We start from the raw sequence: 22,398 nt of genomic DNA, 5'->3' as shown, positions 1-22,398 counted from the left end.
ATGCATGACTGCAACCTTGTTCATATACCCATGGACATGAATGTGAGCTTCTCCAAATCGCCTCATGAGAAGAATATTGACGAAACCGAGTACATGAGAGTCATTGGATGCCTTCGCTATCTCTTGCACACACGACCCGATCTTTCATTCAGCGTTGGTGTAATTAGGAGGTACATGCAAGAACCTAAAGAATCTCATGGTGCGGCTTTAAAGCAAGTGTTGAGGTATTTGTGTGGTACTACATCACTTGGCTTACAGTTTACAAGAACAACAAGGTGTGAAGTGATAGGCTTTAGTGATAGCTCGCATAACATAGACGTTGATGATGGTAAGAGTACGACTGGACATGTCTTCTATCTCGGCGATAGTCCTATAACGTGGTGTTCTCAGAAAACGAGATTGTGGCATTGTCTTCTTGTGAAGCTGAGTTTATGGCCGCTACGGAAGCTACAAAACAGGCGATATGACTCCAAGAACTTTTGAGTGAAGTCGTGGGGGATGTTTGCAAGAAGGTGATCATAAAAGTTGATAACAAATCTGCGATCTCGCTTACTAAGAATCCAGTATTTCATGGTCGAAGCAAGCATATTCATAGGAGATTTCACTTTATATGAGAGTGCGTTGAGAATAAGCAAATTGAAGTGGAGCATGTTCCGGAAAGTATTCAAAGAGCCGACATTCTTACCAAATCTTTGAGTCGAACTCGATTCAAAGAAATGAAGATGCTCATCGGAGTGCAAGACGTAAGAGAAGATGAAGTCAAGCTTAAGGAGGAAAATGTTGATGTAAACTTGGAGTTAGATTGAGTTTCAAGCTATCCTAATCCTATTTAAGTTATGATTACCATAAGGATTAGGAAATGTGTAAGGTGATTATTATTAAGTTTAGGAAGTTATCCAGAAGATGGAAGTTGTAATGAATCATCACGAATTGTGTGATAGATCGAGTCTTAGTTTTTTAGAAGTTTTCTAAGGCAATACGAATGTGTTTTGTGATTACAACTTCTTGATCTCTTTATCTATGAAATCAAATGGACTAGTTGGAGAAAAACAACAAACCATTAGGATGATTTCTATGAAAAAGACAAACAAACAATAGGATGCTGGATATTCTTTGTGACAAAAAAAAAAGGATGCTGGATATTCTTTTATTTTAAAAGTGTTGTCTCCGTACAGAGAGAACTCAACCTTGTTAACGTGTGACGTGCCCTTGCTTGGCTCCGTGTGTTTTGGGAATGTGTCCTACCATTAAAGAGAATGAAAGTCAAATGTATCACTACTAATTAGTACTCCCTCCGTTTCATAATACTTGATGTTTTATCTTAGTGCACAAAGATTAAGAAAATTATATTTCTTTAATAAATAATATTTTAAAGATATAATTTAAAATCAATTAACCAATAATAAAAAAAACTGTGAAATCTAATTGGTTGAACAGTTTCCAATAAAGTTAAAGTAACCTTAAAATCTCAAAATTTCATCTAATTTGAAACAAAATTATCCTTCTAAAACATCATCTATTATGAAACGGAGGGAGTAGCGTATAATATTTCTTGATTCTGCAGATGGCCTTTCATAACCAGCACAGCCTATTGATAAGCTCTTTTGATTATGACTACGTAATTTTGACCATTTGGTCATCTAAACAAGTGGCTCAATTTGGTAGATAAGAGAGACGGTGGCCAGCAACTCCGGTTTTCAAAATTCATTAGTTTTTAAAGTTGTTCATTTTATATTGCAATTTTTTTATATTAAAACCAATTTTTCAACGGGCAGCATAACAACGACTTTTCTTTTTCTTTGAAAAAAGGGCAGCATAACAACGACTTTTGCATGCCAACTTTTGTTGTTTTAAAAGAAATAGAATTATATCTACATTTTTACCTTTATTTAGTTATTATTTTCTGTCCACACATTCTTTTTTTTGATTGAATGCTAAACTTATTCATCAAAAAACCCTTATTACATCAAGTGTAGACCTTTAAAATGAGAAAAAATATTTCTTCTATCTCCTTTCCAAATTTTCTATAACATTTTTAAAGTCTAGTACTAAATCAAAATTGTAAACCATTCTCCCACCCTTTTGCTCCTTTTGACTTCATCACACTCAGCTTGTTCCTTACACTTTTCTCTACCATTTACCTTTCTCTACCATTTTCATGACAGCCCCAACTAGCATTGGTTTCTCCTCATGCTTTATCTTATTTCTCTCCCTCCATATAACATGCAACGCAGACTGCAGAGCATATCTCAAACAGAACCTTTTCTTCTCCTCTATACTTTCATCAGAAATGACCTCCAAAATGTTCGCCCAGACATTTGTATAATCACTGAGCAATATCCCTTTCGTTAGATATTCCCAAACCTGAGACGAAAAAGAGCACTCAAAGAATAAGAGGTTTTTAGTCTCTGGCTCCCTCTTGCAGAGCACACAAGTCGCTACTGCTCCTGGATCCCACTGTGTTATCCTATTCATAGTTGACAGTCTGTTACTAGCAGCAAGCCAGGCAACAAAAGCAAATTTAGGAGTTGCCCCCGGGAACCAGATACTTCTTGACCAACTACATTTCTCCCTCGTACTTCGTAGCAGCCACCAAGTATCATGAATCGAAAATTTTTGCTTATACCCTGAGCCACATCTACATATGTTTACATCCTCAGCATCCACTCTCAACTTCTTTCTTTGAACCTCCATTTCTGTCTCAACCTCATTTAACACCCTAGAACGATAGCTTCTTCTTCTTTTATCCCTCATGAGAGCTTCCTCTACTGTGGCCTCTCTTTTTTATGCCCATATCTACAATGCCCCTCTCTCCCAACAAATTGATTAAAACTCTTTTTCCAGACCAATTGTCAAACCAGAAAGATGTTTTGTCTACCATTACCTAACTCTTTTTTATGGAATCTTCTAGCAACTTCTCTCATTTTTATCATCTTTTTCCACATCCGAGACCCTACTTGAGTTTCCTCCTTTATTTCCCAGAAATTCTTCTGCTTTAGCAAGTTACTCTTTACCCATTTTTCCCATAATGAAGAACCCAAAAAGAACCTCCATATGATCTTAAGAATATTTACTTTGTTGACAATCTTAAGCTCTCTGATGCCCAATCATCCTTCCTCCTTCTCCCCACATACCCCACTCCAAGCTACCTTAGCTCCTGTAGCTTTTAGTTCCGGGCCCAACCAAAGAAAAGCACCACAAACCCGTTCTATCTCTTTTATACATTTACTAGGAAGAAGATAGACTGAAGTCCAGAAATTTACCAAGCTCATTATCACAGACTTGATCAACTGTAAACGTCCAGCATAAAATAGAAACCGACTAGTCCACGTACTGATTCTGCATGTGATCTTCTCCACCAATGGGAAGTAGTCATGCTGTCTCATAGCTTTAGTCATTAATGGCATTCCCAGATAGCGAACTGGTAACTCACCCCTAGCAAAAGGAAAATTGGATAAGATTCTACTCTCTTCTAACTCAGAAACCCCTGATAAGATATATCGTAGACTTCTCAATGCTTATCTTCAAACCCGACCACTCCGCAAACTCATCAAATATTGATAGCGCTCCTTGAACTGATTCTTTATAGCCTTCCACAAACACCATCAGATCATCCGCAAAGCACAAGTGGGTAAGGGCTAGTGACTTACAACGAGGATGGTACTTGAACGCCCTTGCCGCTGCTGCACTATCAATCTTTTTTGAAAGCACATTCATGCACAAAAAAATAAGTATGGAGAGAGCGAGCATCCTTGGCGCAAACCTCTTGAGCTTTGAAAATATCCAGCCAAGTCCCCATTAACTTGTATTGAGAAGGAAGCCGTTGATATACACAGTTTGATCAGACTAACAAACTTCTCCGGGATTCCCAATGCTTCTAAACTCTTCAACACAAAGTCCCATTGAACTGAGTCAAAGGCTTTAGAAATATCTATTTTCATCACTCCCTTTGGCGAGCCCAAATCCTTATGATAGTCTTTCACTAACTCTGAAGCCAGCAGAACATTATCCATTAATAAACGCCCCTCGATAAACGCAGATTGGTTCTCAGCTATTATCTTAGGTAGAATCCTCTTCAACCTATTAGCCAGTATCTTTGAGACCACCTTATATAGCACATTACAGCAGGCTATAGGCCTAAAATCCTTCATCTCCAATGAATCTTCTTTCTTCGGGACTAATGCAAGGATAGTAGAGTTTACACCTTTCGGTAGAAAACTGAACCTGAAGACTGACTGAACAGCTACTATAAAATCATGTCCAACAACTGGCCAAACTGTGCGGAAGAATTCACATGGGAACCCATCAGGTCCTTGCGATTTATGAGAAGGCATGGAGAATAGAACCTTTCGGATTTCCTCACCAATGACTTCTGCATCCAACAGTCTTCCATCCTCATCAGAACATCGATATTGCAGTAGCTCTTTAAGCTCTTCCACAGTCGCGCCTTTACAGGACACTGATTTAGAAACTCCGAAAAATGCTTTTCTGCCTCCTCTTTAATCTCCCCATGAGTTACTACTCTCCTGCCATTGGAACATCTGATTTCTCTAATGGCATTTTGTGCTTTCCGAGCTCGAATAGAGCTGTGAAACATCTTATTATTAAGGTCTCCCACTTCCAACCAATGTAATTTAGCTTTTTGCTTGAGATGATCTTCTTCCAAACCAGCAACATACATCCACTTCTCGTAAGCTTTGGCTTCCTCATGAACACTCACATCTGTAGCTTGAGCCATTGTATTATTCTGCTTCTCACAAAGTATATCATAGGCTTCTTGAGCTCTCTTTGTCAAATTCCCCAGATTCTCTCTACCCAGCTCACGTATAAGAGGTTTCAGGTTTTAACTTTTTTAAGAACCTAAACATAGCAGATGTTGAGTAAAACAGCACCTCAGTCGACTCCCAGTACTCCCTTAGCATAGGAATGAAATTTGGCAAACTTCCAATAACATTCACATATTTAAATGGCTTCCTTATTTTCTCAACTGGTGGCAGCAACTGAATTTTACATCTCAGATGATCAGAGCAGCCCCCCGGTTCGAAAGTAGCAAACCCATTCGGAAACATGTTCAATGCAACTCCATTCATTAGGACTCTGTCCAGCTTCTTGCAAATCAAACCTTCCTCCCTCTTGTTACACCACCCATATCTGATAAATCATAACGCAAGACCATCCGTTGGAAGTCTCTCATTCCACTTGGAGGCCTGCTTAGATTCGAGAACCAAGAACTTTCATCACCTTAGAGTATCTCATTACAATCACCCATTAACACCCAATCTATATCTTTAAACATCGGAGATGAGTGATGGTCATAAAGATCTTCCCATAATAACTTCCTTTCCTCCACCGCATTGCTTGCATAAATGAAAGTACAGAAAAATTCTTCTTCATTTTGCAAACCCACCAAGCATGTAATAAACTGATCCGACTTGTAAACTGGAGTCATTCTCACAGAATCTCTCCAGAGTAGCCAAATCCTCCCACCTTGACTGTATTCATAGTTCGTCATTGCTGACCAATCCCGAAACACTGTATTTAGTATCTTCTCCGCTTTACTCTCCTTTACCCTTGTCTCCAACACACAACCAAACAACATATCACTATCTCGAACCCAATCTTTTACCACGGAATGCTTCAATAAGTTGTTAAATCCGCGCACATTCCAAAAGAATCCTGCCATATTTTAGTTGTGAATACGAGAAGACCTTTTGCTCACAGGATTCTCATCCCAAGCTCTTGCCTTCTGTACTTTCTTCCTCCTTCTCTGACCCACTACTTTGTTTTTCCCTCTACTCTTCTCTATCAAACCATCTTCAATCTTATCTTCTTCCAATATCTCAACTTTCTTATTCTCATTACCTTCATCCTCTTCAATACCTTTCCCATCTTCCACTATTTCACCTTCCTCCTCTTCATTTGTACTCAAAACAGTATACTTTGATGAAGAGATTTGTATCTCATTCACTTTATGCTTCGGAGTAAGGTTGTGAGCGACCAGTTTTCCCTTGTGGAACCTGGACCCAATCTTCTAAAACTTCTTCTCTAACTCCCTCCTCTCTTCCATCAGTCTTAACATCTCCACCTTTAGAACTTGATCCTTCTCCAGAATTTCCATCTCCCATCTCTATATTTGCCTCCTTATTTTTCCCCATTTCTTTGCTTTCTTCCACTTCTTTTGGAACAGAAAGAGCTTCCTTTTCTTTGCCTTTCTTCTTCACAGCACAGACCTTTTCCGAGTGCCCCCATTTATCACAATTCTTACACCTTGAAAGAAGCCACAGATAATCAAACTCCACCGTGAATTCCTCTCCTCCACTTGTGAAGTTCATCTCCTTAGGCAAAGTTTTCGTAACATCCACTTTCACAAAGATCTTCGCCACTTCCAAACTTGTGCATGCAAGTGTTTCTGGATGAAGCTTACTGGAACACCCACAGGACTTGTCAGTAGACTCAACCCCTCCCAGGAAAACATATGCAGTGGGACCTTTGTTAGATGGATCCACATAGGGATCGAATCCTCCTCTTGCTTCTCTTCTTCTGCGCGTGGTGTCCATTTGGTAATAACCAACGGAATCCCTACTATATTCCACATACCTCTCCTGATAATCTTCTCTCTCGCTTTAGGATTTGAAACCCTGAACCTCATCATCGTTTCGTTAACTTCAAACACTTCAATCTTAGCTGCTAAATCACCATATTTCCAGATCTTATTGAGAACCATGTGGACCTTTGCAACATGTGGAGCTTGATCCAAAAACTTCCCAACTAAGAAATCATCCCAAATCGGAGTCGACTTGGTGATTACCTCCTCCGGAATCTCTACCGTTTGTTTCCCCTCCTTGTTCAAGATCTCGACATCGTACCTCTTCAGATTTTTCTTCTCCTGCACCACTGAAGCCCAACTTTGATTCAACTTCTTCTCAATCGACACCTTATCCTCCATCTCAGACGGCTTCCCCGACTCCCCTCCCGGAGAATCTGGCCGATCCGGCGGATCAACCATCGTCATCGGATTGCGAAAACTCTACGTCTCAGTCGCACTCAGAATCACCTTTTTCTCTCTTACCAAAATGCAGCATTTTTTTTTCAATTCAATATACTAAATCTGTCCACACATTCATATATAATACTTCTACAAATATATATATTATTTTCTATTTTATTAATTCAAAAACTAACATTATAAATTTTTACTTATGTTCTCAACAAATTTAAATCAAACATCAAATTATTTATGGATGAAATGTTCATTAATATAATTATGCTTATTATTATGTTAATTTATTAAAAATATTATTTTAAATATCCTTATATAAATGTTTTCCTTGTCTAATATTTAATAATTGTATATCTTAATTTTTAAATTTTATTATATAAAAATATTATTTCTAAATAACAACATAATATATATGAATAAGAATTATTTTAGTTTTAAGAAAGTATGTTTTTATTTTCGACACTTATTATATTAATATTTCATCACTTATCTAGTATAGCATAAAATATACTATTATTAGGATAAATTTGTTTTTAATTCATATATACATATAAATTTATTAGGAAGTCATTGACTTTAGAAACAATTACACTGAAAGACAGTTTGTGAGTTTTATTGACACAATAGGACAGTTATCACTACTTAGACACTTTTGTCTAACTACATCATATTTTCATTTGTAAACTAACTAAATAATTTTGACAGCTAATACCCATTACGCTAACTAAAATAAAGTGGGGCCCTGTAACTTTCTTCTTCCTCCTTTCTTCTTTTACAGTTTTCTTTAAATTTCGTAAATGAAATTTGTTTCTTCCAAATTCATTTTTTTCACAGAAACTATCTTTAATCATTGTTTCTTTCTTTTTAAGCTATCTTTTGAGATATGTCAAGATATATGACTGATGGTGGTGCAGTGAAAGCATATTCGACGGCAACATCAACGGTAGTGACATCGGCAACTCTGGTCTTTGGATGTCGACTGTAAAAACGTCGGCGAAGGCAACATCCACGGTAGAGACGTCGGCGAAGGAAACATCAACGGTAGAGACATTGGCGACTCATTATCTCACCTATAACCATCTCAAGAAGCTCGAGACATCAATGGCCACTTTTGGACTTTTTGCACTTTTGGTCCTTACTGTTTTGTGTTAACCCTAATGTACATGTATTTTTTGGGAATTTATGTACACGTGGACAATGAAAATTGTGTGTACATATTTAATAATTAGTGTGTAGTTTGATATATATTTGATTTCAATAAAAACCAAATATAATTTGACACATTGTACACATAGATAAACATGCAACATAGTACACATGTACACACTTATTTGTGTACAACATTTACATTGTGCACCTCTACTATTATCACTTTTCATTATATGTACAAAAATCTAAATCAGTTCTCAATATAAAGAGTATCATTTACAAACAAAACTCTCACCCCTGCACATATTACGTTATATTTGCACACATGTACACATCTTCCATTTATTTTTTAAACGTGTATACTATTATCATGGTTGATTGTACATGGTTGATTGTATATGACTACACTCCGGATGTCACATTAAAATATGGAGAATTGTGCTTACACATGTACACTAATATATCGTATAACATTTCTTATATGTACACAAAGCAAAACATATTTCAAAAAACATAAACTAATGTGCATGTACATAACTTGATACATTAGTAGCATGATACAACTATACATATTCAAATATGGATAATTTGATACATTGCCACATTGTACACGTGGAAAAACATGCAACATAGTACACATCCACACTTATTTATGTACACCACCACATTGTACACATCTACTGTTATCATTTTCCATTAAATGTACACACCACCACATTTAACCATTTACATTGCATATGGGTGTTAATTTTGTATCTGCATACATCCGCAATAACCAAATTAAAATGAATCACATCTCATCTATCATGCTATCTAGTTGAATAATTTTGCAAGTTTCAGAATGTGTACAATCGTATGATGTTCATGTGTACACACAAATTTTACTATCATGTACAATGATTCACTTGTATAATATTGTCCACACGTATACCGATGCATATATATCCGCATGTAAGACCAAATTTTGTTTTTGAGCAACAATAACAAAAGACATGTGTGTACACATGTAGAAACTTGAACAAATTAAAAGTTAAAACAAATGGACATGTTATTTTTGTGTACACTTTGTATGTATACACATGTACATCGAAGTTAAGACAAATGGACATGTTATTTTGTGTACACTTTGTATGTGTATACATGTACATCGAAGTTAAGACAAATGGACATGTTATTTTTGTGTATACTTTGTATGTGTACACATGTACATCGAAATTAAGACAAATGGACATGCTATTTTGTGGTCATCCAATGTACTCGTGTACACTAACATTATGTACACATTAAACTGTTTTTTAGTTAGGGGCAATTTCGTAATAATTTCATCTTCTTCATATTAGGGTTTTCTGCGTTTCCTGCAAATATATTTCATAGCCACCATTGATTTTTAGGATATAATCTTCATTATTTTTTTGTTTTTTTACCTCCAAAACTTGCAAATATTATATAGATTAACCAACTAGAGCCCAAAATCAAAAAAAAAGACAAAAAATTGTAATTTTCCAGTTGGGACAGATTATATCCAAATCGTCATAGCTCTTCTACACCAAATGTTTACCCCGGGTTCCCCAATCGTCTGTATTGTGATGCCACCGCTTCTTTTGTCGGCTTGGTTGAAATTCCGATCGCCATTAAAATCTTTGTTTTCCATATTTTATTTTGAGATTGAATTGTTGTATAATGAAAAATTGAAAGCAAAAAAGAACGATGAATTTTTTGCCATTAAAACCAGAATTGATTGATATAGAGAAAGAAGAAACATAAGTTTAATTAAAGTGGGACCCATTTAGTTAGAAGAATAAACGTAAATTAGCTTGTAGTTGCAAAAAACTACCTTAGGAGCAATAAGTGCTCTATTATGTAATAAAAACTCATAAACTGCCCTATAGTGTAAATCACTCTTGACTTTAACTGGTCTAATTTTTAACATGAGAATTCAAATGCGAAAAATCACTTTATAAATAACAGTATAGATATAATTGCTAAGAGTTTAATACGAACGAATATCCAAGTTTGACAAGTTATTTTTAATTTGATATATTTCGTTTGAATAATCAATTATTTGATATGATCAGCTAACATTGCGTTTGTTTAGTTGTTAAGCCCCTTGGCTACCGATAAGGTAGAGACGAGGGAGATCAAGGGTTCCATTCACGCTGGAAAGGGTCTTGTTTTTCAAAACAGAGTTAAATTAAATGGTTAGTCTAGGGGATTATGAACTTAGACCCAGAACCACCTTGTTTTCAAAAACAATATACCAGGATATTCTATGACCAGAAATCTATTTTATTATATTTTTAACCGAATATCAGATTCGATCTTTATATGTAAAACAAAAAGTGAAAAATAAATAAAATAAAATAAATATTAATAGAAAACAATAATATTTCACTGAAATATTGTATTTACCTTATAAAGCTCTATGAACAAAAAAATAATAGTTTAATAAAAAAATATTATAAATCTTCGGTTTTATCATCAAATCTTACATAAAAATGATAATTATATAATTTACATATATATTATTTTAAATAAATAAATATGCATATATTAGGTCAAATCAAATATTTCTTTAAAATACTAATACTTATAGTTTAATTCATTTTATGGATATTGCATATTTATATATATAGTTCTGGATATCCAAATTTTTATTCATATAGTAGATTTAGATTATTTTCAATGGTACTTCATTTTGATAGATGCACTCTTGGAGATTTTTTAATTAATAAATTAGCCTTTAAAATAAAATATTTTTGGGTTATTTTAAGTTCTACAAAATAATAATTATTGTTTTAGAGTTAATAATAAGTAGTAATAACATAATATAATAGAAATAATTTTTTTGAAAGAAAAAGTGAAGAAAGTTATTGGAGCAAAATATAAACTTATTTTGTGTTTATCTCATTTTGGAAAAAGTGAAGATAACCATTTGAGATTTATAATGGATATTTGGTCCGTTGCGCATAAGTATATTAACATCATCGTACGTCAGTACATATACTATATTAGCCTTGAGACATGTTAACTTATCATATGTCGACATATTTGACATTTTGAGTAACCCTAAACTAGATCTTTAGTACAATCGAATCTTATTGATGATCAGGATCGCTGTCAGCAATTCGTCATGGTTATCTCTTAAATTTTCAAACAATATCAAATTTTCAGGCTCACACGTCAAACATTTTATTGTTTCATCTCCTTGCAATTTCGCAAATACAAAGTATATTATCAAACAGCACACATGTTCCTATTAACCACATTGATCTTGAAATTATTAGAAGTACAAAGGAAGAAGAGGTAAGCATCAAAACAAAGCAGCGGATAAAAGAAAAAGATAAATTCAAAGTCAACGCGGTTTTGCTCAACTTCCCAATTACGCAAAGTAAACAACTCATTTGCTCTGCTCTATCTTGGCTTTCCTCTTCTCGTTGACAAAGAAGACAAGAAGAGCCAGGACGGAGAACACGCTGAAGCAGACGGAGGCAATATCCAAGGACTTGTGGCGACCACTGATAGCCTGAACACTGAAGAGCTTGGTTGACTTTGCCTCGTCCGTGCTCTGTCCAAAAGCAACTTCATGGCCTTTGGCATCAACTGCGTAGGCGCGAACGAAGTAGGTCCCCGTTGGGATGTCGCGTTCTAGGGTATATTCAAATGATTGAGGGGATTTATCATAGGGCCTGGTAATGATCTTGTGTGGGCAGCTTTTATCCTTGAAGAGCTCATTTTCTGTCTTGCGCCATGGTCGGTCAACTTGGCTTACCGGAGCGTAGCATAGCTTTACTTTGATGGTCGTAAATTCAGCCTCTTTTGTAGCTGTGGAGCTTAGCTTCCATGTAATGCTCAACTTGTCAATTCCGGCATCCAAAACTGAAAACCCATAATAAAGTATTGATCAGGATTCAGGCTTGACGTTAGTAATTTGCTCGGCTCTTCTAACGATATTTTGATAGTAAAAAAAGTTATATCTTTTATTTTAAATAATTATTTGTGCTTATTTTTTTTATCCGGTTTGGCCGAAATCTAAATTTTTCTACCCTCTAGATCTGCGGATAGTCTCTAACCTAAGTGGGATTCCGAACCCTGATCGCCCAACATTTCAGAAAAGAACATTGAAATCAAAAACCTAAACCGAAAATTTGAACACCTAAATAAATGTGTTTCAAAAAAGAAAAAAAAAACACCTAAATAAATGTTGAAGTGAAGTGCGAATGATGGATGTTCACTAGGAAATATACATACCGCCTTCTCGGCTGGGTGTAGCGGTGACCTCAAGTGCACCTTTCTCCAGGTCAGAGAAGAGCCTTTCTTTGGTAGCACCATGACTAATTTGGAACAGTAAGCAGATTAGAAGTGAAGCGAAGAAGATCTTGTGGATAGCCATGGAGATCTTTGAATCTGAATATTTAGAAGTTAAGGCTTATGAAGAGAAGAGGAATATGCCTTTGTTTTGCTGACTTTTATGTTTGATATGAAAGGTGGGGTGCACATTTATGTCTTTATATAGTAATTTATGGTAATCCTTGGTACAAGTACAACTATCTTGGAGATACCATTAACAACTCATGAGAAAGTCAACGGTTTGTTCTGAGATTACCCTTTGAATACTTGGGAAGATTGTGTTCCCTCTCTGGCACAAGTGTGTCGTCTCCGTACAGCTGATTATGGCCCCTAAACATGCCAAAGGATGAGATGAGCGTCTATTTCATAATTTGTCATCTGAATAATTCATTTTCAGATTCCAAACAATTCTATATCCAGCTGTCACATCAGCTACATAATAATTATATCCTAACTAAGTTTTTCGCTACACGCATGTTTCTATTAATAGTTTGCTTTATTTTGATAATAATTTTCTAAAATTACAGTTTACAAAAAAAAAAAAAAAAATTCTAAAATTACAATATATTTATATTAAATTTCCTTTTATGATAATTTATTAACAATATAATATGGTGTCTTATTCTATTTGTATTTGTTTATAAAATCATGTGATTTTCATGTGCTTATGCATAACTGTAAACAACTCTAAGTTTAAATCATTTTATAGTATATATAAGTTCGTAACAAAATATAAAATTGTGTTGAATATCAATACATTGTTATCTTTAATAAATATTTTATTTTGTGTAAAATAATTTGAGTCAGTTAAGTTATTACGTTTTGATATAGTAGTTTGCATATACTCTTCCAAACTAAGACATGATTTCTTTTGGTTTCACATACGTTAATTCACATATTTTTCTTCAGTCAGTTCCAAAGTTTCAACCTCAGTAGTAGGCCTGGGTGTTTGGTGGCCGTTCGGTTATGGTCCCGTTGATTCTAATTTTCGGATTTTCAGTGCTATACTCATAAGTCCCATTCAGCTTTTACTAATTATTAGATCGATTTCGATTCGGTTCTTTTCGGGTTCGGTTTGGATGTAACCAATGTTTAAAATCGTCCAAAAATATATATTTTTAAAACCTAAAATTGACACATTTTATTTTTTAAATTATTTAAAAGTCTAATTAATAAATAGTTAAACTATCTAAATTAACTAAAAAGTATTCAAAATAACAAATAAAACAAATTACAAAAATATTTAGAATACTCTAAAATTTCTAAATCATCTTAACATATATAAAAACATTAACATATTTAACTAATTTCGGGTATCTTCAGATCCTGGATTTCGGCTCGGTTTGGGTTATAACCGAACTCCAAAGAACTAAGCTCTTAAGTCCCGTTCGGATATTTTGGTATAACAGTTTGGATTCGATTTTGATTTTGACGGTTCGGGTTTAGGTATGTACTTCGGGTTGAGGTAAAAATGCTCAGGCCTACTCAGTAGCAAAGTGAACTTGTTTCCTGTTATCAAGGAGATTGTGAACATAATCCAATTTAGATTTTACTTTACCAATCTGACCAAAATCCATGTATGATATCACTCAAATTACCCTAAGGAGTGATTTTACTCTGTCAATTAAGAGGTTCAGATGTAGTACTTAGGGATCGAATCCACAGAGACTCTAGGATTACACAAATAGGTTTGAAGTCTTTTTAATATAGCTAGATCAATAGGTTTTAAAATAGTAATTTAATTGGTGAGCAAGGTAGTTGCTCGATTTGTTTATTTTAAGGTTGTAAGTAACTAAGAGGAGATAGCTAGATTCAAGTATATTCTCAGGTATGAAAAGTATGCAATCTATTTCAATTAATTAGGGGTTCACAAGTATTAATGTGTTCTCGAACTCGAACTTTGGTAAAATCAATTAGATTATCTATATATAGATCTCTGGTTCAGACTTTCGTAGGCAAATCGCGAGAAAGTGTCGATCGATTATTCTATATGAATAACGATCGATACACCTTTCAAAATATCGATCGACACAAGGTAGTTGCGTCGATTGATGTTTCTTCTAGAAAGATTTACAAACCGGTTTGATTTATGCTCTCTAGTTTTCTAGACCAACTTTCATTTGTATCTAGTCCAATAGATCAAGCTAGTTGATTTCAGGTATTGGGTGACGCATGGGCTTATCTCAATTAATCCTATGATCTAAATTCAAGGGTGATCAATCCTTAACCTTATTTTTAAGAACAACTAGATGAAGAACTATATGTTAAACACCCTAACAAATTATTATATTAGCAATACATAATTCAACTTTATGAGAAACCTAAATCTAATAAGATGATTACTCAGACATATTCATGAGAAACATGGTCATGATGGTTTAAATAATACTTAAATAATACTCTCTCTGTTTTTAAATAATACATGTTTTGAGATTTTCACACTTTTTAATAAAACATATTAAAATTTACTTATTAGTGCATAGTTTTTTGTTATTTTATATTTCCTATATTTCTAGACCAATAAAATTTCAAGAAATGCAATTAATGTTTTTGAGATTCACAATTATTCATAATTAATTGACAAAAATTACATTGAAAATATGAAAAATACATCTTTTTGAAACAAAAAAAATTCCTAAAACATACATCTTAAAAAAACAGAGGGAGTAATTGTAAGCGAAACAGTAAAAAAAGTAAATAAAACAAGGGAGTTCAAGATCTTCTCTGTTATGAAGTTCTGATCTCTCTCTCTCCAAATCCTAAGCTCTAGCTCCAATGGTGGCTTCTCTTCCAAAACTAGGTCTAACAAGGTCTCCAGACAAGCATGTCTCTAAAATAGTACAAAACCTTAATAATATAACCTAACAGGTGGCCAGAGACTTAAAATGTAAATATTGGAACTTGGTGAAACTTGTAATCTTCTAAATCTTGTTATTGACTCGCGGATGGCTTTGATGTCGATCGATGTCAAAGACATCTTGTCGATCGATTATTATTGGTAAGTGTCGGTTGATATTCAGGTAAGAAATCAACCATCTTTTCATTTCCATCAAGTCTTCTAATAAGTCTCTAAAATAGCTCCAAAAAATCACTTTCGTCAAGCAAAACCTGAACCTGTAAGTTCTCTGAAAAGACTCTAAATGCATATAAAATATTTTGAAAACATGCATAGATCATGGTTAAAAGTGGGTGAAATTCATGATCTATCAATGTATCCAGTTGATTTTTTCCTACCAAAGTCTGCATTTTTGGTATTGTTGCTAGAAAACAAGCATATAAAATCTCAATTTTTTATATATCATTTTAATCTTCATCTTTTAACCAAACCCAAAAAATCTCTTACTTTAGTTGACTAAATTATGTTAGACCCTTCAAAAAAATTCATCTTTTTTTGTCAGCAACTGAAACAATTAGACTCAACTAGACTTTGTACACGACACTGGTAGCTCCATATCCATATGGACAACAAACGACAGCTGCTTCGAGCACTGCGTGCAAGATGATTCGCTATTAAATTCTGCTTACGTGATATATGAATGAGATTTGAGCTGATGAAGCTTCTCTTCAAAGTCACAATATCTTCCATGTAACTTGCAGAGGCTGGCCACTCCCCTGGTTCCAAAACTATCTTCACCAATTAATAACTATTCGTTCCAAATGTAACAAAGGATGTGTTTCATGGTATCAAAATGAGGCTTGCGACGATCAAGCATATAAATACATATATGTTGTACAACATAAAAAAATATTTGGGTTAGTGACTGTGAGGTATTGAATAGTGTCTGTGAGGTTATGATAGAGTGTTTGATCTTTGGCAGGAGTGACATATAGTTTTTCAGAGTGTCCACTGGGTTTGAAGTTAAGCTCGCCACTTGTACATAGATCAAGCCATATGCATTAGGGTTTTCATCCTTTACCTAGCTATATAAGTTGTAATCTGGTGAACGTTGTCTTTGTTGAGTCTAATAAGAAAACTTTCAGTTTATAGGTTTGCACAAAACTAAATTATTGTTGATGGTGTGGATGGTTGTGGCGCGGCCATTCTAAGAAGGTGCATATGGACAATAAAAAAAGAAATATTTGTTGTTAGTATAAAAATATAATTTCAAAAATTTAATAAATAGAAATAATAAATAAATATTAAATGAGGTTTTTAAAAAGTATGACACTCCAAGGGGGTTTATTAAACCAAGGATTTCAAAAGATTGTGAAATTTTATTAAAATCCTCTGTTATTCAATTAGTGATTTAGAATTTTTTTCAAATCCCCTAATATTGAATATGGAATTTGTGAAAAGTTATTTAACATTACTTGAAATCCCCTGTTATTTAATTAAAAATTTATAAAAACTATATCAAATCTAGTGTTATTCAAAGATAAACAGTATTTTTAGAAAATAGATTTTGTAAAGAGGATTTGAGAATGGTTTACGTCATTTCTTAGTTAAAAACAACCACCCCTCGAATAACATCTCTATAGATGCTATTTGAGAAAATTGAAAAAGAAAAAAACATTGCTAACAAAAACCTCCGACTCTTGCTAAAACCTATGTGAAACATGAACCTGTGATTTCATCACTTGTAACTGGAAAATTAATTCAATCGAGTAAAGTCATCGTGGAGATGGGACAAAGAAAGTGAGGGCAAGTTCATGGATCTCAATATTTATCACCTATCGTTATCGAAAGCTTTCACCACCACTTTGCTATAAAATTGTTGATGTGCTACACAATGAATTACTTTGAGCTGCTTTCTTCTCAACTCAGAAGCTCCTAGACAAAAAGAGAAATTAAGCATCAACTTTATGATTTGAGACGACAGGGAATAGAGATAATCTCAAGAGCCGAGATCAGCAAGTGCAGAGCTTTATTGACTTCAGTCACTAAAAAGAGAAATCAAGCATTGACTTGAGCCCTCCTCTCGACGGCAGTGTAAGGATAATACTCTCTGCCGTTGTCTACTCTTGTGGTCTGATCTCCAGAATAAATCAAAGCAGAGGTAACAGCTAGAGTTGCACCTGCAGCTACCGTTGTTGGGATGCTCCTTGCTGTTAAAATAAGGAAAAACAAATTTCACAAAAATAAACCAGGTATAACACTGGAGATTAACATAAAAAGAATGCATTACTCTGTAGCATCTAATCACTCAAACTTACGGTTTGAAATCACCTAAATAACTTTAAAATCTACACAAATATCTTTTCAAATCAAATCAATAACTTCAAAACTCGCCTAAATCTCATTAAAACTAAAACACCCTAAAAGCTTTGTAAGGAACTAGCGAAGAAGAGATATTGATATGAAGATTTCTGTATATTACCAACGAGAAGACATCATTATATACAACTCCATACAAGATAATATCTCAACAACTTGTAACAGACTCAAAACTTACGGTACACAAAGTCTATCAACTCAACTACAATTCCTATATACTCGGAATACTCCAACACCCCCTAAGTAACTTTTGAGAACCATTTTATAAAATTCTATCAACTCAACTACAAGCTTCTAAAACTCTTGATTCAATACACTCCCAAAATAACTTTTGAGAACAATTTTCTAATATTCACAATGAAGAGCACTCCATCAATATGTTTCCAAACTGAATATATTATATATAAATAAAAAGAAAAATAAAAAGAAAAATAAAAATATTATTTTCTTTGATTGGATAAGTATTTAAAAAATACTAGTGGAGGTATTCTAAACTAAACTAAATAGTTTGTTTTAGTGGAGTGTAAACCATAATTTGCTCGTTATTTACATCATATATAATTCTAAACATTATTTTGCCCTTGTTTTCTTTTGCGGTCAGATACTCACATCCGTCTTCTGGGACGTCGAGTTGGAGCAAACTCGATGATAATCTCCCAAACTCACGAAGCTCAAAAATTTCTTTCACATCTTAGCACACGCTGATACGATGGCATATGGAAGCTTTGTATGGTCAGCTAAAAGCCTATTAGAGAAATGTTTTGATGAAACAACAGTGTTTCTGGTTCGCTATGCTTTCCAGTTGGCAGTGTACTCTGTTTGGAGGCAGAGGAATGCTCGTCGAGTGGGTGATAGGGAGCTTTCTTCGATGCAGTTGCTCCAGTCTTTGGATAAACAGATGAGAAATCGTATATGTACACTAAAAGGAGGAGGATACAAGAAACTAGGAAGGGCAACAATGCAAGTGTGGTTTGCTAGTAGATAACTTTCTCGTTAAAATGTTTGGGACTGTTGGCTTTCTAATTAGTTTTGTTCTCAAACTATATAGATGCAATTTTTGTGAAAAAGTTTTTAAGATGAAAAAGTTTAACAGTTCATTCAGAAAAAAGAAGAAGCCTATTAGAGACAGCAGTGTAAGATTCCAATCTTTAGGACAATAATGTTCTTACCAGTCTCGGTTTGATTATCAGCCTTTCCTTACTGTTAAAAGGCGTCGGTTCTTAATTTTCGTGTATGTACAACATATTTTCCCTAGAGTTCTGATAATCGAAGAGATACTAAAGTAAAAAATGTGAATTCAAACTAACACAAACTAAAAATAATATGAGCTTCTTTTTTTTTGAGCAAATAATATGAGCTTCTTTAGAATACATTTTTCTTCTTTACTTCTACTTTTAATTCATCACAATTACGTAGCTGTTTTATTTATATAGATAAACATTTCTTTTCTTTTCTTCTTCTCCAAATTCATAAAGGGAGGATGTTATTACATCATATTAAATTCATCATTTAAATTGGTCTACCAAACCTCTGGTCCTAATCCAGAGCAAACCAAAAACTGTTTTTCTCTCTCTCTCCCTCTGTGATCAAAGGTGTTAATAACATTGATTGAAGCAGAAAAACAAACCTTTTCGTTTGTCTTCAGTTTTAGTTTTTGGAGTTTCCCCACATTCGTCAAGCTTGGTAGCCATCAAAGAGCTTGTTCCAGGAGAATCCGGTGGCAACAGTGAGTTCTTAGAAGCTAGAATCCTCTGTGGAATCGCGGATAAAGCTGGAGATCCAACTTTGGAGAGATAGTTAAGTAGTAACTGAATGATCTGAGTGAAGTTTGGCCTCGCATTAGGATCCTCATTCCAGCATGATGTTACAATGACGCCCAAATCCTCCGGTAAACTCTCAGCGCTTGGCCTCACATTCTGTAAAAAAGAAATATGTCAAAACAAAAGTAGTAACAGTGATGCCAAGACAAGCAAAAAAAAAAGGGGAAGTGGGACATACTTTAAAGGCGGCTGCATATGCTGCTTGGAGATTGGACATTCCCTCAAAAGGCAATTTGTTGTGCAAAAGCTCCCAGAGAACGATTGCAAAGCTATATGCGTCCACTTTATTGTTGTAATGCTTCTTCTCTCCTAATCGAAGAGTAACCGTGCTGTACAACTGAAACATTCACAAAGATTGTTCTCTTTAAGTAATTGAATGGAGTAAATTAACAATTTGACCCAAAAAAAGAGAAATTAACAAAATAAGTCAAATGATAAAAGAACCTCAGGTGCCATCCATCGGTATGTTCCTGTCTCAGCCGTCATCATCTCAGTTAGTGACTCTTCTCTTGCTAATCCGAAGTCTGCTAATTTTACTGTTTTGTGGTCTGCAGTTAAAAGCAAATTCTCTGCAAGATAGAAGAAAAAGATCCTTTTAACCACTCAAAACACCAAGGTTAAATCTAATCATAACCAACAAGAATATTAAAAGCACTTGAAGCGTGTGTGGTGTCAGACAAAAAAAAGAAAGAAAGATTCTTTGTGATTGAGATCTGAGCATGTGGTTTCCATGAAACAAGGTGTTTTTTTGCTAATATTTTAAGTAGAGATCATTGAATGATAGAGACATATCTGTTTAAAGATATGGTATTTTTTTTTTATAATTTACCAGGTTTGAGATCACGGTGAATGATCCCATGGGAATGCAAGCATTCCATGCCACGAGCAATATCAAGCGCAAAACCAATAGCCACAGGAGTCTCCAAACAAGATGGTCTCAAGTTCACGAGATATTTACGCAGTGTACCGCCTTGGAGTAGTTCTGTAACTATAACCATTACAGGCTCCTTGCAAGCACCAATGAACTGTTTTCACAAGACAAAAAGACTTATGTTTTAAGCCCATTCAAAAATCACTTATAGATCTCAAAAAAAAAAGAAAAAAAAAACAGAACCTTAACCAAATTCTTGTGTTGAACTCGTGAGAGCATTTCTACTTCTCTTAGAAATCTTGAATCCCTCTTTGCAATTTCTTCTGGCGTTTCTCCTCTGTGAATTATCTTTATAGCAACTGTCTGATTCTTGTATCTATCTCAGATCCAAAGCACGGTAAAAATCCATTAACAAACTCAATTGCCCAATACCCTTTTTTTTACAAATGCAAATCAAGAACCAAGAGTCTACCAAACAAACATTCTGTTCATACTCCAATTTGAATTACATAGTCAAATACACAGAGATGAGTTTACTAACCTATGCTTCACTTCCCAAATATCAAAATCTCAATAAGTGAATAAAAACAAGAAGAAGAAGATAAAGGAGCTTACTTTCCCTCATAGACTTTGGCATGAGCTCCTTCACCAATCTTTGGGCCAACAAAGAGAAGTTGAGGATCAATTTCCCATTTAGGTTCTAATCTGTATCCATTCAGAGAATCCATAGCAAGCATTTACCCCAAGCACAAGATTAACTTCAAACCTTACATCAGAGCACAAAAGAACCACATTCTCTCTCTATCTGAAACTACCAAAGACTTTGCTTTTCTTTTTCTCACTCTCTCCCCTTCTTGATTTGTAGTTCTGAAGATTTAGAATGGCTCACTAAAGCAAAGAAGAGAAGAGATAAGTAATGGCTAACATGGCCTTGATGAGGCAAAAGCAAGTATCTTCACATGTCCGTAAATTAAGCATAACTCTTAGAGAGAGGAGAAGGCGACACCAGGCAAGCTCTCTCCCAACTAGAAAAGGTTTATTTATATGAAATATATATTAAAATACAGAGTATATAATTCTTTTTATTTTTCCTTGAAAACACAATGGATAAGAGAAGAATCTTGACAAAAAAAAGTGAGAAACAGAGGAAGAAATAAAACACTTGATCTAATAAGAACCTAGATGAATTCACTTGTCTCAAACTCTTTTGCGTTTGGAGGTTTGTTTAACTTATCCTTGATGGTGGTGATAGCAGAGCTTTCATCTTGATGTGAAGACTGTGTGGCAGGAGAGAGAATGAGAGAGAGAGAGAGTTGTGTATGGACAATCAGGGTTTGATGGATCTAGAAATGTAGTTAGACGGTAGCACATAAATATTAGAATTTTAATTAATAAAATAAATATGTTATGAAAAATATGATATAGTGTATAACTTAGAAATTAAAATTAAATTGAAGTAGTTTACAACATAAAAAAACATAGAAACCTAGTTTTATTAAGTTATATTCTCTCATATTTTGAAATTTCATTATGTCATCTTCTTTTCTAAAAGAAAAGTACTATTTTTATCTACTACAAAATGATTATATTAGGTCCATATATTCCAATTACTCTTTTTATTGTTTAAAGTAGTTTATTTAAAGTATAATATAGTTCTAAATAATTATAAGGATATTAATTAAAAATCTATTTTAACTGTAAATTTAAATTTAAATTTTAGTAATAACAAAATCTGTTGAGTAAAAATCTAACAAAATCTTTTTAAAATTTTAAATATTTTTTAATTAATGCACTAATTAATTTTTTAATTAGTAGTATAATATTATTATAAATTAATTTTAATTAAAAATTTATTATAAACAAATAATAAAATTATATGCTAATTTTATAAATATAGTCTATATTATATTAAAATAAAAGTAATAGATGAATTATATACTAAAATTATATTAAATTGGTGAACAATTATATTTTGAAAAAAATACTTTCATTTAGA

At 34.0% G+C, this 22,398-nt stretch overlaps 4 protein-coding genes across 7 annotated transcripts; 1 reads left to right on the top strand and 3 right to left on the bottom strand.

The window, feature by feature from the left end:
• The first annotated feature begins 30 nt into the window (after window positions 1-30).
• LOC130509925 (secreted RxLR effector protein 161-like) lies at window positions 31-483 on the top strand. Its single transcript, XM_057006240.1, has one exon. It carries the CDS (start codon window positions 31-33, stop codon window positions 481-483), a length of 453 nt encoding a protein of 150 aa, XP_056862220.1.
• A 1,647-nt stretch (window positions 484-2,130) lies between these two features.
• LOC108845055 (uncharacterized) lies at window positions 2,131-2,694 on the bottom strand. Its single transcript, XM_057006239.1, has one exon. The coding sequence runs from the start codon at window positions 2,692-2,694 to the stop codon at window positions 2,131-2,133; it is 564 nt and encodes a 187-aa protein (XP_056862219.1).
• An 8,619-nt stretch (window positions 2,695-11,313) lies between these two features.
• Window positions 11,314-12,636, bottom strand: LOC108844890 (high-affinity nitrate transporter 3.1). The gene is made up of 2 exons (XM_018618176.2): window positions 12,398-12,636; window positions 11,314-12,025 (listed from the first exon to the last, which is right to left on the bottom strand). The coding sequence occupies exons 1-2, from the start codon at window positions 12,537-12,539 to the stop codon at window positions 11,547-11,549; spliced, it is 621 nt and encodes a 206-aa protein (XP_018473678.1). The 5' UTR covers window positions 12,540-12,636; the 3' UTR covers window positions 11,314-11,546.
• A 6,467-nt stretch (window positions 12,637-19,103) lies between these two features.
• LOC108845775 (serine/threonine-protein kinase STY13) lies at window positions 19,104-21,740 on the bottom strand. Of its 4 annotated transcripts, none has more exons than XM_057004720.1 (7): window positions 21,565-21,740; window positions 21,018-21,427; window positions 20,646-20,778; window positions 20,361-20,556; window positions 19,976-20,100; window positions 19,710-19,868; window positions 19,104-19,627 (listed from the first exon to the last, which is right to left on the bottom strand). In XM_057004720.1, the coding sequence occupies exons 2-7, from the start codon at window positions 21,137-21,139 to the stop codon at window positions 19,307-19,309; spliced, it is 1,056 nt and encodes a 351-aa protein (XP_056860700.1). In that variant the 5' UTR covers window positions 21,140-21,427; window positions 21,565-21,740; the 3' UTR covers window positions 19,104-19,306. The 4 variants fall into 4 exon arrangements, with proteins under 4 accessions (XP_056860700.1, XP_056860701.1, XP_056860702.1 ...); XM_057004721.1 differs by having other exon boundaries at window positions 21,018-21,290; XM_057004722.1 differs by having other exon boundaries at window positions 21,018-21,290; window positions 21,581-21,736.
• Window positions 21,741-22,398: the final 658 nt, after the last annotated feature.

Source organism: Raphanus sativus, chromosome 3, assembly GCF_000801105.2.
Source record: "Raphanus sativus cultivar WK10039 chromosome 3, ASM80110v3, whole genome shotgun sequence".
NCBI lineage: Eukaryota > Viridiplantae > Streptophyta > Magnoliopsida > Brassicales > Brassicaceae > Raphanus > Raphanus sativus.
This window is presented reverse-complemented; position numbering and strand designations above follow the sequence as displayed.

Coding starts and splice junctions, on each gene's coding strand:
- LOC108844890 (XM_018618176.2), bottom strand. CDS start 12,539: ATGGCTATCCACAAGATCTTCTTCGCTTCACTTCTAATCTGCTTACTG. Junction 12,026..12,397: donor TACACCCAGCCGAGAAGGCG/GTATGTATATTT, acceptor ATGGGTTTTCAG/TTTTGGATGCCGGAATTGAC.
- LOC108845775 (XM_018618951.2), bottom strand. CDS start 21,139: ATGCTTGCTATGGATTCTCTGAATGGATACAGATTAGAACCTAAATGG. Junction 20,779..21,017: donor GCCAAAGTCTATGAGGGAAA/GTAAGCTCCTTT, acceptor GATCTGAGATAG/ATACAAGAATCAGACAGTTG. Junction 20,101..20,360: donor TCACCGTGATCTCAAACCTG/GTAAATTATAAA, acceptor TCTATCTTGCAG/AGAATTTGCTTTTAACTGCA.
- LOC130509925 (XM_057006240.1), top strand. CDS start 31: ATGGACATGAATGTGAGCTTCTCCAAATCGCCTCATGAGAAGAATATT.
- LOC108845055 (XM_057006239.1), bottom strand. CDS start 2,694: ATGGAGGTTCAAAGAAAGAAGTTGAGAGTGGATGCTGAGGATGTAAAC.